The 15522-nt window shown below is 35.9% G+C and overlaps 2 protein-coding genes across 2 annotated transcripts; both read left to right on the forward strand.

Annotated features, from left to right (window-relative positions):
* The first annotated feature begins 3852 nt into the window (after window positions 1–3852).
* LOC113702242 (very-long-chain (3R)-3-hydroxyacyl-CoA dehydratase PASTICCINO 2-like) lies at window positions 3853–7459 on the forward strand. Its single transcript, XM_027223353.2, has 9 exons — window positions 3853–4245; window positions 4353–4464; window positions 5411–5429; window positions 5510–5598; window positions 5698–5751; window positions 5876–5946; window positions 6031–6112; window positions 6999–7095; window positions 7233–7459. The coding sequence occupies exons 1-9, from the start codon at window positions 4175–4177 to the stop codon at window positions 7301–7303; spliced, it is 666 nt and encodes a 221-aa protein (XP_027079154.1). The 5' UTR covers window positions 3853–4174; the 3' UTR covers window positions 7304–7459.
* A 154-nt stretch (window positions 7460–7613) lies between these two features.
* LOC113702241 (cysteine-rich receptor-like protein kinase 42) lies at window positions 7614–12498 on the forward strand. Its single transcript, XM_027223351.2, has 7 exons — window positions 7614–9464; window positions 9792–9905; window positions 10011–10361; window positions 10450–10684; window positions 10837–10984; window positions 11097–11347; window positions 12272–12498. The coding sequence occupies exons 1-7, from the start codon at window positions 8678–8680 to the stop codon at window positions 12336–12338; spliced, it is 1953 nt and encodes a 650-aa protein (XP_027079152.2). The 5' UTR covers window positions 7614–8677; the 3' UTR covers window positions 12339–12498.
* Window positions 12499–15522: the final 3024 nt, after the last annotated feature.

The following is a 15522-nucleotide window of genomic DNA, read 5'->3' on the forward strand; positions in this document are numbered from 1 at the left end:
CCCTTTAATCTAATTAGGTCTGTATACCTGCTAGTTCTTACATAGTTTCTTTAGCTTCCTTCGTCCTGTAGAATAGGATAGATTAAATTATACAATTATTATCGTTACCAGAAAAAAAATGCAACAAAAAGAAAGATGCTTGACTGTCAACAAACATAGAATACTACTTACCTATAAATCCCATTTCATACACCAAAAAATCAAAGTTACACAAAGTTAATGATTTAACAATTTTTAGCATTTCATCGATCACAAAAGGATGATTTAAGTTCTTTGGGTTAATTCCACTTTGTCCCCCAAATTTTGGACGATTATCAATTTAAGTCCCTAAACTTCAAAATGGGACACTTAACTCCCTAAACTTATAAATACCTCCCACTTAAGTCCCTAAACTTATAAAATGAGACACTTTAATCCCTAAACCCTTATAAAATGGGACACTTCGACAACCAACGACATTCAGGATTTGTTAACAATTTTCCTTAAGTGGGAGGTATTTATAAGTTTAGGGACTTAAGTGTTTCATTTTGAAGTTTAGGGACTTAAGTGAGTAATCGTCCAAAGTTTGGGGGGACAAAGTGGAATTAACCCAAGTTCTTTTATGCTAGCTAAAACGGCAAGGTAAGCAATATAAAGAACCATTATGATCCGCTTGATACATTGACAGTGTGTGTCTTGGTCTTGCAATACTGAGATGTGTCTTTTATTCATATAATATTCCGTGGCACATTTTTTTCTTCAAAATATTTTGACATCAAAGAAGAAACTAATCCTGTAAATACAAGTTGACTCAGTTAACGAGGACATGTCACTTCTTTATAAAATCGTGTATTCAAATCTCACTGTCGTAAAAGTTATATTAATGGACAATTTGTAAAATCTCTTTAAACGACTCATCGTTCCGAAAGCATACCTGACTCGTAATGACGATCGAAATGGATTCAACTTAAACTTTTTTCTTTTAAAAAAAAAAGTCATATATCGTATATTTGGTGTTCTTTATGGTGGTACAATAATACGTGATATCATTGTTTAACAACTATCAAGCCAACCCCACAAACACAAGTAAGGTAAATAAAAGAAAGCTTCATCCTCTACCGTTTGTAATCGCAAGGATTACAAGCTAATGTACAGCCTTACACGTACGTATTATCATCCTACTAAGTACTAGTATTAATGATGCTCCTCAATATGTTCCACCGATGACTAATTGTGGAATGTGACAAGTGACATACTCAAGCAAGAATAAGCTGACAAATTACTAACAAAATGTGAATTAACTAGATAGTTTGTACTAATAATGCACATAGAATATTGCAGCAGGGTTTACGTTTTTAAAACAAATTTTTTAGTTCTTGATGCAATAAGCTTATAGGTGGATGCCCCTTTCACGTAGGAGATAACGATGACCAATAAATAATTCACAATTGGATGCTGTCATTCTTTCCCTTTTCTTCTATATTATTATTGGCCAGATGTGAAATGATGGAAATTGACGTAGAACGGGACAGTTGTCCTCTGCGCATTGAAGAAAGATTAAAACTTAATGACAAGAATAAAATGCATTAATTGTTGTGATTTTTTAATTAAACTAAGTTATCCCTGTGATTTTCACCCTTCAGAAAAGATGCACGTACAATGCATCAAGAAAAGGTCTCCGTTTCAACCCACGTTGCAACAAGCTGGAAAACGAAAGGAAATCGTATTAAAAGCTTGATGAGGGGGCAAAACAAGGACATTAGCGTAAAGCATTGGATCACAAAATCTCTTAAAAATATGATACGCCTGCTGATTTCTCTCAATTGTACATATATTTTTATCATCAATATGCAATCATGAAAAGGACATTTTCTTACTTTTTTGAGTTAATATTTTATTGCCTACATCATATCGCTGTAGATTTTGGCTTGTTCTATATTGGTCTAGATTCATTTCCCTTAAATGTCCCATGAGTTGCATAGAGCGCACAGCAATTTATCATGGATCTTTAACAAGATTGGTGTCAAAAGAAAAAAGAATGTTAAACAGCCTTGTTTGGATTGCGGTTTTCCGTCGGAAAATTACGTTATTTTCCGTGATCACATTTTCCTATTACCTTTTTCCCTCGTATACATCAAATCGTTACAGTAATTTTTCCATGAAAAATAATGGAAAATGCAATCCAAACACAACCGAATCCTATATGCTATTTTGAATATTACAAAATTATGCTATGGAAGGATTGTGTCACAAAAAGGAAGAAAGAGTGTGTTCCAATGCAGATTCTTTGTGACAAAAAGTTTACACAATTTACTTATTCATTTAATGATTGTGGCACAATAATAAACTAAAACAACATAACCAAAGAGCCTTTGGTCTACTCGTTAAGATTAAGATATGAGAAATAAGATGTTTTAGGTTCAAATTCTCCTTTTACCTTCTTCACTTTTTAAATTCAACCATCCTTTACTAAAAAAAAAAATAATTAAGAAAAACTAAAGCAACCGATTTAGTTTACATCTATACTATTTTTTAAATATATTTTTAAAAGAAACTAAAGCAACCTAGTTAGCTTCCATCTACACTATCCGGTTTTATGGTTATATGGCTAATATACTTAAATTTTTTTAATTAGTTGGCAACATCTATACTATCATATTTTATATAGAAGGAAAAATTCAATTGAGATCTAATTTTGATAACTTAATTCAGCACTTAAATTTAATAAATTTAAATCTTAACATATTTAGACCCTTTGATAACAAAAAATTGAACATCTAAATTAATTAAGTAGCACTGAATTTCTTAGATAAAATTTGTTCCCAAAATTAAGTGATAAGTTATTCATTTATCACTGAATGTATTAGATTTAAATATTTAACAATTCAATAACTTACTAGATTCAGATTTCAGTTTTATTAAACACGCCCTGAGTTGTACAAGGGGTTAAAAGGAAGACTGTCTCATCTAAACCAAATAGCTGTTTTATTACTGATTTTTAGAGTAGAATCATAATCCAAAAAAAAAAAAGGCTTATTTTTCTGCTTCGGACCTTTTTTTTGGGGTCCTTCGGAAGGCTTTAGGCCCATTACAATTGCAGTCGTCTAGGTGTGCTAATTCCTATTCCGTCACGTCCCAAAGGGGTGGATGGGGGGAGGCTCTTGAAGGAGAAAAGATCCTGGTTTTTTTAATCTCCCAAAAATGCTAAAAGCAGCTTACACTAATTCAGAATACTAAAAATACGAGAAAAAGAAAAGCTATTTTCTAATCAAAAACTAAAATCGGATGTATGGATTACTTTTAGACCAGGCCTGAAAAGTATTTTTGGAGCGTTGGAGGAATATAATTTGTACACTTCTGCATTCTTCCTCACTTCCTGGTTAGGTTTTCCCAAATTCACCCACAATCGCTTGGGCCTCAAACTAAGTATACTGAAAATTGAAAGCAAAAATCGAGATAACAACCCATCCATCCCTAATTGGGTCACAGCCCATATTGTCCTAAAATTCAAATGCCGTACAAATTAGATTCCAGGGAAGCGAATAAAATTGAACATGAATTTGCATATTATGCGAAAACCTCTCACTCAAATTTGTCATGTCAAGTAAATCATGGACTATTTTCAGCATTTTCAGTAATAAAATTTTCTGTCAAGTAAATCGTATTTAGTAGATGTTGCCGTTTGGAAAAAAAAAATTGTATTTAGTATGAGATTGTCAAAAATATTTTTGACAATTTTTAGCATTTTGAGTAATAAAATAGTTTTTTATTCAAAAAAAGAAAGAAAGAAACACTTGCAAACGACGTCGTCTTTTGATCCAACTTCCTAGTGGCGATACTAGTACTATTTTAGTACGAGCTTCAAATCATCAAACAGATTCAGTTGGCAGTTGAAGCTTACGACTACGAAGCAAGGAGGCTGCAGCAGATCCCAGCCCTCAACTGTCTCTATATGTTCAGTTGGCAGTTGAACTACTCACCAATTCTGTGTATTCACCCCCCCCCCCCGGCGGTCCTCCATTACTATTGCTATTTATTACTAGTAGAATTCTTCATTTCTCTACCTCGAGAAGTTGATAAGGTTCCCTCAGTTTCGCCGCCGTCCTACATTGGAATCTCCGAACTTCTTCTGTATCTATAGCTCTCGAGATTGAGGAGGAGGAGGAGGAGGAGGAAGCAGGCTGTATATTGTCCGATGGCAGGGGTTTTATCAGGTCTGAAACGCCTATACCTCACCATTTACAATTGGACCGTCTTCGTCGGATGGTAATTCTTCTTTTACTCGCTTCTTCGGAGTTGATCTTATTTCCTTCGGTTATTGAATTTTCTTTCTGCAATTAAATCTTGGTTTCAATTTGATTTTTTTTTACCAGGCTGCAGGTGTTTTTTCTAGCTGTGAAGACTCTCAAGGAGTCGGGGCACCAACACGTCTACGATGCCGTTGAGAAGCCTCTGCTTCTAGCTCAATCTGCTGCCATCTTAGAGGTGATTCCTTTGGTTTCTTAATTTTATTTTCTTTTCTGAAACTTGTGGTCTTGTTTTATATTTAAATGGGCATGGGGAGACATTACTGGTGTAAGATTTTACTAGGATACCTACAAGTTTTGACCTTTATGTAAAATTGAATGAGTTTGGCTGCCCACGTCTAGTACCCAGTATTTTCTTGAGGCATGGCAGTGTATGATCTTTGAAACTTAGTGGAATAATGCTTATAAATAAAATGCCATCTAGTGGACAGAGCTAAGTCTTTGTATTGGTCGGGCAGAACGTTACGCAGCCCTCTTGAGCAGTTTGTTTCGTGTACTAGTGAAATACTTGAGCTGATTGATATCAGATAGGCTTCTGGGATTTAAGGATGAGGCACTTGCTCCATGTGTGGTGGTTGTGTACTGAGAAAGTGAGTAATGGAGGCTGAGAGCAAATTACTTTGGTTTGCTGTATACTGTCAATGCTGTCAAATGCATTTTAGTCAGAGGTGGTATTGTCTTGGAAGTGTTTGTGCTTAGTAGACTATTAGGATTTTCAGTAACTAGAGGAGTTGAAATCATAAAAATTTGATCAAAGAGTTATTATGCCACTAGAGAAAATATATTATTACTCAGAAGTATTTGGATAAAAATCTTCTTGTTGATGTGAGACTCTCTGGGGCTTCATAGTGGGTTTGTACATATGAGAAAGAATATTGTTTGATCCTAGAATTATGAGATAAGCAATTTCATACAAATGCTCAACCTGTTTTCTGTGGATGACATGATAAATGTACGCCCCGGTACATAGTATGCAGTTCTCCCATCCTTTTGTCTATTGTAACTTTACAATTTTGATGAAATTTAGTTTACAAATGGGGATTCCATTTCTTACCTGTCAAATCTAATATGTACCTAACTTTTGTTTTCTGTCCTTTTCATCCTGTATGCTTTATATGGAGCAGATAATTCATGGTCTAGTTGGTAAGTGGACTCACTGACGAGCTATTAATAGCACTGTAGATTTTTGTATCAAAACAAACTGATGGTTTTTCCTTCAAAAGGCTTGGTTAGATCTCCAGTTTCTGCGACGCTGCCACAGATTGGTTCAAGGTTATATGTAGCTTGGGGAATTTTGTGGAGCTTTCCTGAGGTTTGAGCCATTGATGCTAATAGGTTTTCTCCTCTTTTTTTTTTTCCCTTAAATGGTGAGAGAATTTTATATTGCAAAAATCTATCTTTCACCTCACAGGTTAGGACTCATGTACTTGTTAGCAGTTTGGTCATTAGCTGGTCTATCACTGAGGTAAGCCTTTCATATTCATGTGCGTTTAGTTTGCATTTACTCTAGAATCTCTTGCCTCACTTTATTTTATTTATTGTTGGAAAATCAATCTCACTTGAGGATGATTTACTTTCTTACACTTCAGATTATCCGATATTCATTTTTTGGGACAAAGGAAGCCTTTGGCTCTGCACCTTCATGGCTTTTGTGGCTTAGGTATGAACCATGCAACTGTGATATGGAAGCCATGGTGTTTATCAGTGAAAGCTGTCTCATTAATTATTCAACCGTGTGCTTCAGGTATAGCACCTTCCTCTTGCTGTACCCAACGGGCATCACGAGTGAGGTCGGTTTAATATACAATGCCTTACCTTTTATCAAGGTAATGAACTAAATCCTGTAACAAATTACGCTAATCTACTGTCTATCATTGCCCTTAATGTCTCTTTTTTGGCTAGTTAATATTGGAGATATCCAGTGCACCAGGAGTTGAATGCCCCTAGCACTCTTATTACATATAACCATACTACAGAATTACATTTTTGCCAATGGAAAGAACTTCTCGATTGTCATAGAATGAATGACTTGTACATTTTAGTTTGTGTGATTGTCATAAGGTTGATGATGCAGTTCTGTAGAATCATCTGTGTTCTCAGTTTGCTCATCTAGTGATGGACTTTTTTGAGAGTTTTAGCATTCAGCAGAACATTTTCCTAATCTAGACATGGATTGCAATATCGTTAAGTGGTTAAGGTGAAGTCTCTTGCAGAACATTTGAGCTCACTTAGCCTAGTGGTTAAAAATTTGGACGACAGCAGACCTAGAAACTTTTTAAGCCGTTGAATTGTATTGCACTTTAAAATAATTGCCCAAATCTAAATTTCTTTTGTCATCCAGCAGTAATTTGACAGTTTGTTTGAACTCCCTTTTATAGCTTCAAACTCATTATCAAATCTCTGTCATTGAACACAATAAACAGATATCCTAATCAGTTGTACATGTCTCCTGGGTGCGCATCTGTTTTAATAGAATAAGACATAATTTCCTGGTAGTCGAAATCCCTGTAAAGGAGTCTCTCACTATTGAAATACTTCCTTTTGCAAGTTCGTCTTGTTATTTACTGTAATCAGCATGTGCTGTATTCCATGCTTCTGGGTATTTCTACGATGCTTCACGCATGGCCATGTACTGCTGAAATAGTTTGTAGAAGTTTGTGAGAGCTTTCTTAAAAGAAATCGACTTTCTTGACCTCATGAACTCTTTTGCAGGAATCCGCAAAATATTCTGTATTGATGCCCAACAAGTGGAACTTCTCATTTGATTACTATTATGCTGCATTTGTTGTTCTTGGTGTTTATGTGCCAGGCATGACTTTCCTTCCTTAAAGATTGTTTATTTTGTTCTATTAGCGCCAAATACTTGTCCATCAAAGTTAAAAAACAAAAGATCAATTTGTATTCTCTTTGCTGTTATTAATCAACAACCGCTGCTGTCCCATGCAGGCAGTCCTCACATGTATACCTATATGCTTGGGCAAAGGAAGAAAGCTCTCTCCAAATCAAAAAAGGAGTAGATTCCTGGAATTGATATATGCTTTAAATTATGATTTTACAAGAATTATCTATGTATTTTTTTTGACATCTATTCAACTTACTGAATGTAGTTTGCCTATTAAATTGTCACGTGGAAGTTTGAGACAATATATTACCTCGTTTTCCCATTACCTAAATCATACTATTAGTTTTCCCTGACGCAAGACTAATAACCATATGAGCCCTTTGGGCCTGATAATTGTCTTTCTCATATTTCAGAACACTTTTTTTAACTTTAGTCGTCCTACAATAGCCTTGGCAATTGACATAGTTCGCATGGTCTTTTCTAACACTCTGGTGTTGTTTCTTTCAGTTTAGTTTTCATAACTAGAAATTTGGCTCCTCAATCAGAAAAAGTTCGTCCTTTTGGCTCCAAATTGCACTTGCTCGCCTTCTCTCTTTCAGATGTTTGAGATACTTGTCCAAAGCTATAAATAGGTGCTAAAGATTTGGGGATTCAATTCCTCGCCGACACACAGCAATCGGCACCCCGAATTGTGAGCTAAATTCGCCATCTTTGCGAGTCACACACGGGGAGATGAGAGACATATCTGCTGTATTTTTATGGTGTATTGCGTCAACAAGTCATAGTCGGCTGGACTTTGCCTTGCACACACAAAAAAGAAAAGAAGACTTTCTAGCTTGACCCGCTATTTAATATTTATCTGTTTTAGTTTAGTCTAAAGATCTCAAAACGCTGTTCAGTCACTTTGAAGTTCGGTCAAAAAATATAGCTACCCGTTTAGCTGTGTTTTTATAAGCAGTTTGATAAACCTCTAGTGTTCATCTTTTAGCAGAATACTACCCTGCCTACTTCGCCTAGAAATGTTCTACGGACTGAATTTCATTCCACTCATGGTTTTGAATTGAATGGGCACCTTCCTAATTTAACTAGTAGGTATTCCAATCATGAATACCAATATAGGTTCATCAGTAGAATGCAGGGATAAAGACAAAAGGCAGTTTCAGTTTCCTGCTTTAAGCTGGAAGGATGAACGGAGAAATACTTCATATACGTTGAAAATTCAACTAGGTAAGACTTAAGAGCAGAAATTTAATAATCTTCGAAAGAAGGAAAATTTTGTTTACTAGGCTGAGTCCTGACTTGCTTTTATTGACTTGACTTACCTGCTTTGCTTTCCTTCTTCATTTAAATGCTGTAGGATTATTTTCCACTTTGCTTTGCTTTGCTCTTCGTTCTTCATTTTGAATGCCGTAGGAGTATGCAGCAAATGTTATGAGACCTCGTGATTAGATTAATTGTGTACTAGTGCAATTAATTAAACATCTTTTAACTGCAAACCAAACTCTTTCTCGACGCCATAATCATCAAGCTATCCAAGTTCATCAACTACATGCAGTTCTCAAGCGCAAATTCTGTTTATTTGGCTTCAGGGCTGATCTTCGTCCTGAATTTTTTCCCATTCCTCTCATTTGCTAATCCTCATTTTCACGAAGCTGGCCTGATTTGTGGCCAGAATATAGCACCGATAAACACCAGCTACAACATTCCCCGTTCTTCTGAAGTGGTGGAAGAGATAGAATCTGAAGTGGGGGACGAGATAGAATCTCTTGTGATTAATAATGGTTGGGGCCTTTATGCAGGGAACAAGACAAACATATCCTTCTATGCCTTAGCCCAATGTTACCAAGATATTGCTCCGGTTGATTGCTATTTTTGCTACCTAACGAGTCAAGATATTAGAAATGATGCTTGCGGCCGTGCAGCATCAGGTCGAGTTTATATGGACGGATGTTTCCTGCGTTTTGACAACTACAACTTCTTTAATGAAAGCGTTGATACGACAAAAGGTATATCAAATTGTAGCAGCCGATCAGCTGGTGTTTTGAGTGTCGAAGATGTCGGGAATTTTGGAAAGAATGTGGTAAAGTTGATTGATAAAGTAACTTCAGTTGCTTTGAAGAATGGAGGGTTTGCTGTAAAGGGGTTGAATGGAGTGTTTGGCTTGGCGCAGTGTTGGAAGACTTTAAGCGATCAAGGGTGTAAAGAATGTTTAACGAAGGCAAGTCAAAATGCTATAGGGTGTTTGCCTAGCCGGGAAGGCCGTGGGATGGACGCTGGTTGTTATTTGAGGTATTCGACTGTGAAATTCTATAATGACCCGCCTAAGACTATTACCGGTAAGTACTACGAATTATCGCACCTGTTGTATGCAGTACAAAAAGTTTGTGGTGAAGAGAGAATTGATCCCAAATTGAGTTTAGACTTGCTCAAATATATTCAATTCGATTAAAGGTGTTATCTTTGCAGTTAGAAGTGTTCTATCGATTCTGTTTCTTGCCAAGGTTATCCAATGTTTTTGCCTTAACCTACATTTTTGTGTTAACCAATAGTCTTATGAGCTATCAAATTTCAGAATTAGAACTTTGTTAGAATTATGCTACTTTCAGCAATTTCTTTCGCAGCTTCGCTTGTTTTGTTCCTGTTGACATTCTGGTTATTTTCAGGACCCTCAACATGGGGAAAAAGAGTGGCTATAGGCTCGTCTGTTGTGGCCTTCTCTATGCTCTCTCTTTTCGCTGCCTATGCATTCTACGCAAGATTCAAAAAATCCATTCAAGGTATGATAAGATGATCGATAACCAAGGCGCAAGTAAAGATGATTTCTAATGCAGTGTTTTTTTTCAACTAAACGTAACAAATTGTTTCATTTTGTGGTGATGCAGAACAGAGAAAATTAGCCCGAATTTCACATGCATACAAGAAGTCATATTTGTACTTCAAATATGAAATCTTAGAGAAGGCAACAAACTATTTCGATCCCAGAATGAAAATAGGCCAAGGAGGAGCTGGTTCCGTATATATAGGAACTCTTCCGGATGGAAAAGTAATTGCTGTTAAGAGGTTGTTCTTTAGTACCAGTCGATGGGTTGAAGAGTTCTTCAATGAGGTGGATCTGATCAATGGAATTCAGCACAAAAACCTCGTCAAGTTTTTGGGTTGTAGCATTGAAGGTCCTGAGAGCTTGCTGGTTTACGAGTTTGTGCCCAACAAGAGCCTCGATCACTACCTCTTTGGTTGGTAACATTAATTAGACCATATATTCTGGTTAACAAGTTTGTGTAGATTGACCTTAACATGGTAGACTTACAAATCACTCTGCAGATAAAAACAGAATTAAGATTCTAAGTTGGAAGGAGCGATTCCAAATTATAATTGGAACAGCTGAAGGGATAGCTTTTCTTCATGGAGGAGCCGGGATCAGAATTGTCCACAGGGACATAAAAAGCAGCAACGTGCTTCTTGATGAGGATTTTTCTCCTAAAGTTGCAGATTTTGGATTGGCTCGGCATTTTGCCGAGGACAAAACTCACCTTAGCACTGAACTTGCAGGGACTTTGTAAGAGAAAATGTTACTGCGATTAGCATTTTACTCCAATGTCAACAAATGCAATCAAGATGAACAAGGAAACATCATCGTATCTCCAGATTGCATGTTTGAAATTTTAATCATTTGCTGAAATGAACGTTTGATTTTGGCTTTGTTTACAGAGGATACATGGCTCCTGAATACCTTGTCAAAGGACAGCTCACGGAGAAGGCTGATGTATTCAGTTTCGGCATCTTGGTCCTTGAGATCGTCTGTGGTAGAAAGCATAATTATGCTTCCAAGGAAGACTCTGGCTCACTTCTGCAAACGGTAAAGATCAAATTCTCTTGTTCCCACATTTCATTTCAACTTGCTAAAGCCTAAAAGGGTTCAGATTCACTGAGACAAGATGAACAAAACTTGTTCTTTACTGTTGGCCCAGGTTTGGACTTTTTACCAAGCGGATAAACTTGAGGAATTAGTTGATCCTTGTTTGAAAGGAAATTTTCCAGCGCTAGAGGCAGGGAATGTGCTTAAAATTGGGCTTTTGTGCGGTCAAGCTTCTGCAACTTCAAGACCATCTATGGTTGAAGTCGTTCAAATGCTTACAGTTCCTAATTGTGCCATTCCTGAACCAAATCAACCGCCATTTCTAAATTCTAACAGCAGTTTTCCGGCAGCCAATCCCAGCAGGTCCTGAAGCTTTGAAGTTCTTCCCTTGCTTAGTTATGTTGTTAATGTTCAAATTTCTGGGATGTCAAATGGGCTTTGTGAGTTCAACAGACTCAGACAACGTCCATTCTAAACAGGAATGTAAAATCAAGCCATGTGCTACAAGAAGAGAAAAGAATTTTCACCTCAACGACATTCGTCCAACAGCCTAAAGCTTAGCCCACTAAAACTCCCATAGTTGAGATTCAATTGAATCAATCAGCATATAAGAAGATATTCGTATCGAGCTGGGTTCAATCTGGCCCAAATTAACATCTAATTTTTTTTAGTGTTGATATTAGTCTATTACTGGAATTGAAGAACCAAACATGAATTGGTATGGTACGTAACATGAATGAGTAAATGTGTATCAAAACCCCTCTTTCTCCTTTATTTATTTGCAAGGTCTAGAGTTTTCTTGATTAAAGAAAAAGGAATAAGAAAACTGGTTATGAAGTAAACTACTACCCCATATTTTAGTTTTCTTTTTTCTATTTTTTTTAAAAAAAACACTAAACTTTTAATTGGAACATGTGAATTAAACAAAACAATAATTTAAACCAAATGTAACATGTGAAACGTGTATATATACAAATGCCCATTGAGGTTAATTGATTGGTTAAGAAATGTGGAAAATTTATAAAAGTTGTGATAGTTATTTTTAGATTACATTTGTGATAGAGTTGTATGTAAGCTATGTATTTCAAGTTGTAATGATAGTAGAAAATTTTTTTTCAATATAGTATGAGTTTGTTAAATTCTAGAATATATATTGGTATAAACTCTAGATATTGGCATTTGCTGAATGCGGACAGAAGCATGCATTATAAAACTGAAGTATATTTTACAGGCATATAAGTGAAAATGAGACATTCTGACAGTTTAATTTTTATGTTGAATGTTTAGGTTGTGGAAGCTGAGTATAGATTTGCGCCTTGAAGATTATCCGGGAAGTATGAAGTTAAAATGTTGAACGCAGTGGGTTGAGGCAGCCTGAATGTGGAAGGAGAAGGTTGAATGCAGCAAATAAGCGTTCTTCCGTGCAATTTTTGTGCAACGAGGGCGACAATATTAACATTCTGTTAGACAGTAAAAAAATAATGAATAAGGTTAATGTATAGGATGGAAAAGGAAGGGTAAAAATTTTGTGTGTAAATAAAGGGAATAAATAATTACTTGTTGGTTTGCATGATAGAGTTCGGCTGTTGAATATCCAACCAATTTTTCAGCTTCAATGTCTATTGCGGTTGCATGTAGGGAACCGGTTCTATCAGAAAGCGAAATTGAAATATATGGTCTGGGAAAGGAGAAGTGATAATATTTAGTGAAAGATGAAATTGCTTGGAGAATGAATTGTATGATTTATGAATAATATATGAGATTGTTAAGAACATGGGCAAGAGCTGAACAGTGTGTTCACAATGCTGACAGAATGTTCGGGTCATTTGTGGAGAGTAATGTGGTTCTTCACAATTAGGACATGTCATACGGTACATTTTACTATTCGTGTAGTTTATCTCAGCAGAACCTCTAATCCATGCTGTGCCAACTTCCTATGAAGGAAACATAGGAATTGTGAATAAATATAAATATTGTTAAATTGGATCTAGAGACAGTAGGATTGAATGAAAGGGTCTATGGAGGCTTACAATTTCTTTTGCAGCAGAAATATCGATGATTTGATTATTATTGGGAGGTGGAAGAAGAATATTGGGATCTATATAACTTGTGGTGGCTGGTAGTTGTGTTGATTGGTTAGAATTAGTATAAAACCTGAGGCATATGTAGAAAGATTAGGTAGTAATATCAGTAATGAAAATGCATGATTGAATGTTGGAATTGGTACCAGTTTTGTAGGTCAATTGCTTCTTGAACGTCTGGATTTATGAGGATCACGGATGATGGTTGAGTTGAGAAGCTAAGATCTGGTGCGATGGAAAGAAATTTTTGTGTAAAATGTAAAGTTGTAAAAATATTTCTGAGAAAAAGCAATATGTTTGCTTACATTTTTTTGTTGTGACTTTGATCCTAATGGCAATGATAACTGGGCAGGCTTCATGGTGGGAAGCAATAATAGGTCCATGGGATTCTTCAATTTGATCAGAGAGAGTAAGAAGTAATGGCCGGAAACTGTAGAGGGATCAGAAAGAGAATGGTAATTGTTATTTTATTGTATCGTTTGAAGGGTCAGGTAAGTGTTAATAGTGAAAAATGGATTGTTACCTGCGATCAGCAATTAGGTAATCTCTACTGATGGACCTTTTTCCTCGAACATCTATTTCTTTTATAGGCAGGATATGGAGGATTTTTCCCATGATATCTAGTGTAGTTATATAAAAAAAATATATTAAAAAAATTTGATAAAGTAAGTATTATTTTGTACGGAAAAAATCAAATGAATAAAAAGCAGGTGGTGTGTATACTTATCAAATGATTTGTATTAGCAAGTGTGTCCAACATGGTGAAGGGTTGCAGTTGGAAAGAAACTGGAAGACAAGGTCGTTGTAGTTCTTGTATCTGTTGAATGTGGGTGTTTTGTGCAGCAACCCAATAGTATGGATATTGACCGGCAGAGAGATCATTCAGTGATGGATGCACAAAAGCATTAGATATGTAGTATTTTTTAAAAGGAAAAAGAAGCCTGGCAAATTGTTGAAGATAGGGTGCAGGTACATGCATATGGACTCTTAGTCCCTATATTTTAGCTTTGTCAGTTGGTGTTGAAAGGTAAATGAACAACAAAAGAATAATTTGGTAAAGTAAAACTAGCAAACCTGTGGTTCAGCTAGTGCATATTGTTGATAATGGGTTTGAGGTCCGCCAAAACGCTTGATATGTGTTATTTCAATAACTTGGACAATTGTTGTCCAATTCAGTAGATCTGGATGAATATTTGAAAGTGGAATGATAGTATTTTCCATCGCGGTAAAAACTTCAGTAACAGGATGTAAATTTATGAAGGGAAAATGGAAACTATGAATAAGGAGCATTAATTGAAACTGGAGTAGATGTGAAATTGAAACTATAAATAAGGAGCGGTAATTTATAAATCGTTAGTGCATATGAAAGCATAGAAAGGTGATAAAAAAACATATAGGAATAGTAGAAGAAAAATAACGTGAAGCAAAAAATTTAAGACATATGGTATGAAAAAGTGCAGAAGGATTGGAAAATGGAAAAGAAGAAAGAAGAGGAGAACGAGGATTACCTTAGGAGCAATGGCGGTCTGGTGGTAGGAAGGAAGTTTGGTTTGGGAAATGATGAGTGTGAAATGAGGCTGTTTAAAAGGTGGAAAGAGCAGGAATTTATAAATTAGATATTATAGTGTTTGATAGAGATGGAGAGTGGTGTAGGTGATAGCCAAGATATTTTGGGTGGTGTCAGGCTTTATAGTAAGACAGTCATGAATTGGGTAGGGATAAATAGTAGAGTAGTGGTGTTGTGTTTTGTGTTGGATTTGATCATGTGTTTTTTTTTGGGTAAATACGTATTTTGTGGAAGTGTTAATTGTTGTTAGTATAGCATATCTTTGACGAAGACAATAGAATGACGTGGGGGAAATAGTTGATTGGGTGTTTAGGAAATTAAACATAGGAAATTAAAAAGTTTGTCCGGACTGTAGCCAAAAATATTGTTTGTTGGTAGTGCCTTACATAATGGATAGAAATATAGAACATATATAGGTGGATACAAAAGAAAGATAAAACAGTTTCTGGAAGCGTGTGCATCAAACTGGAAGATAAAACAGTTTGCGGATCAAATTGGGTGTGCTGTCTCAAATCGATATGATTGAAGTACTCTCCTCGTGTCTTCTGCAACATATTTTTTGATGCCGTTTTGAGCACACACGATGACCTGATAGGTGAGCATTTCTGTTGGCAGGAAGAATAGGAGTTCATTTGGCTTTGCATGAATTTGGTCCAGAAATTGAATCCAATGCTGAGTAACATTGATGTCTGTGCATTGCAGGCGAGCATGAATTTGTTGCCGATGGAGATGAATGAGGAAAGGACGGTTCTTTTGCCAATTTGGAGCGATGATATTAAATGGTAGTTTCTGTGAAAATATATTATAAGTTAGGGTGTTTGAGTAATAATTTATCATAGTAATTATATAAAGATAAAAGGTACCAGGCGAAAAGTGTCATCATCAATGAC

The sequence above is a fragment of the Coffea arabica genome, chromosome 7e (genome assembly GCF_036785885.1).
Source record: "Coffea arabica cultivar ET-39 chromosome 7e, Coffea Arabica ET-39 HiFi, whole genome shotgun sequence".
NCBI lineage: Eukaryota > Viridiplantae > Streptophyta > Magnoliopsida > Gentianales > Rubiaceae > Coffea > Coffea arabica.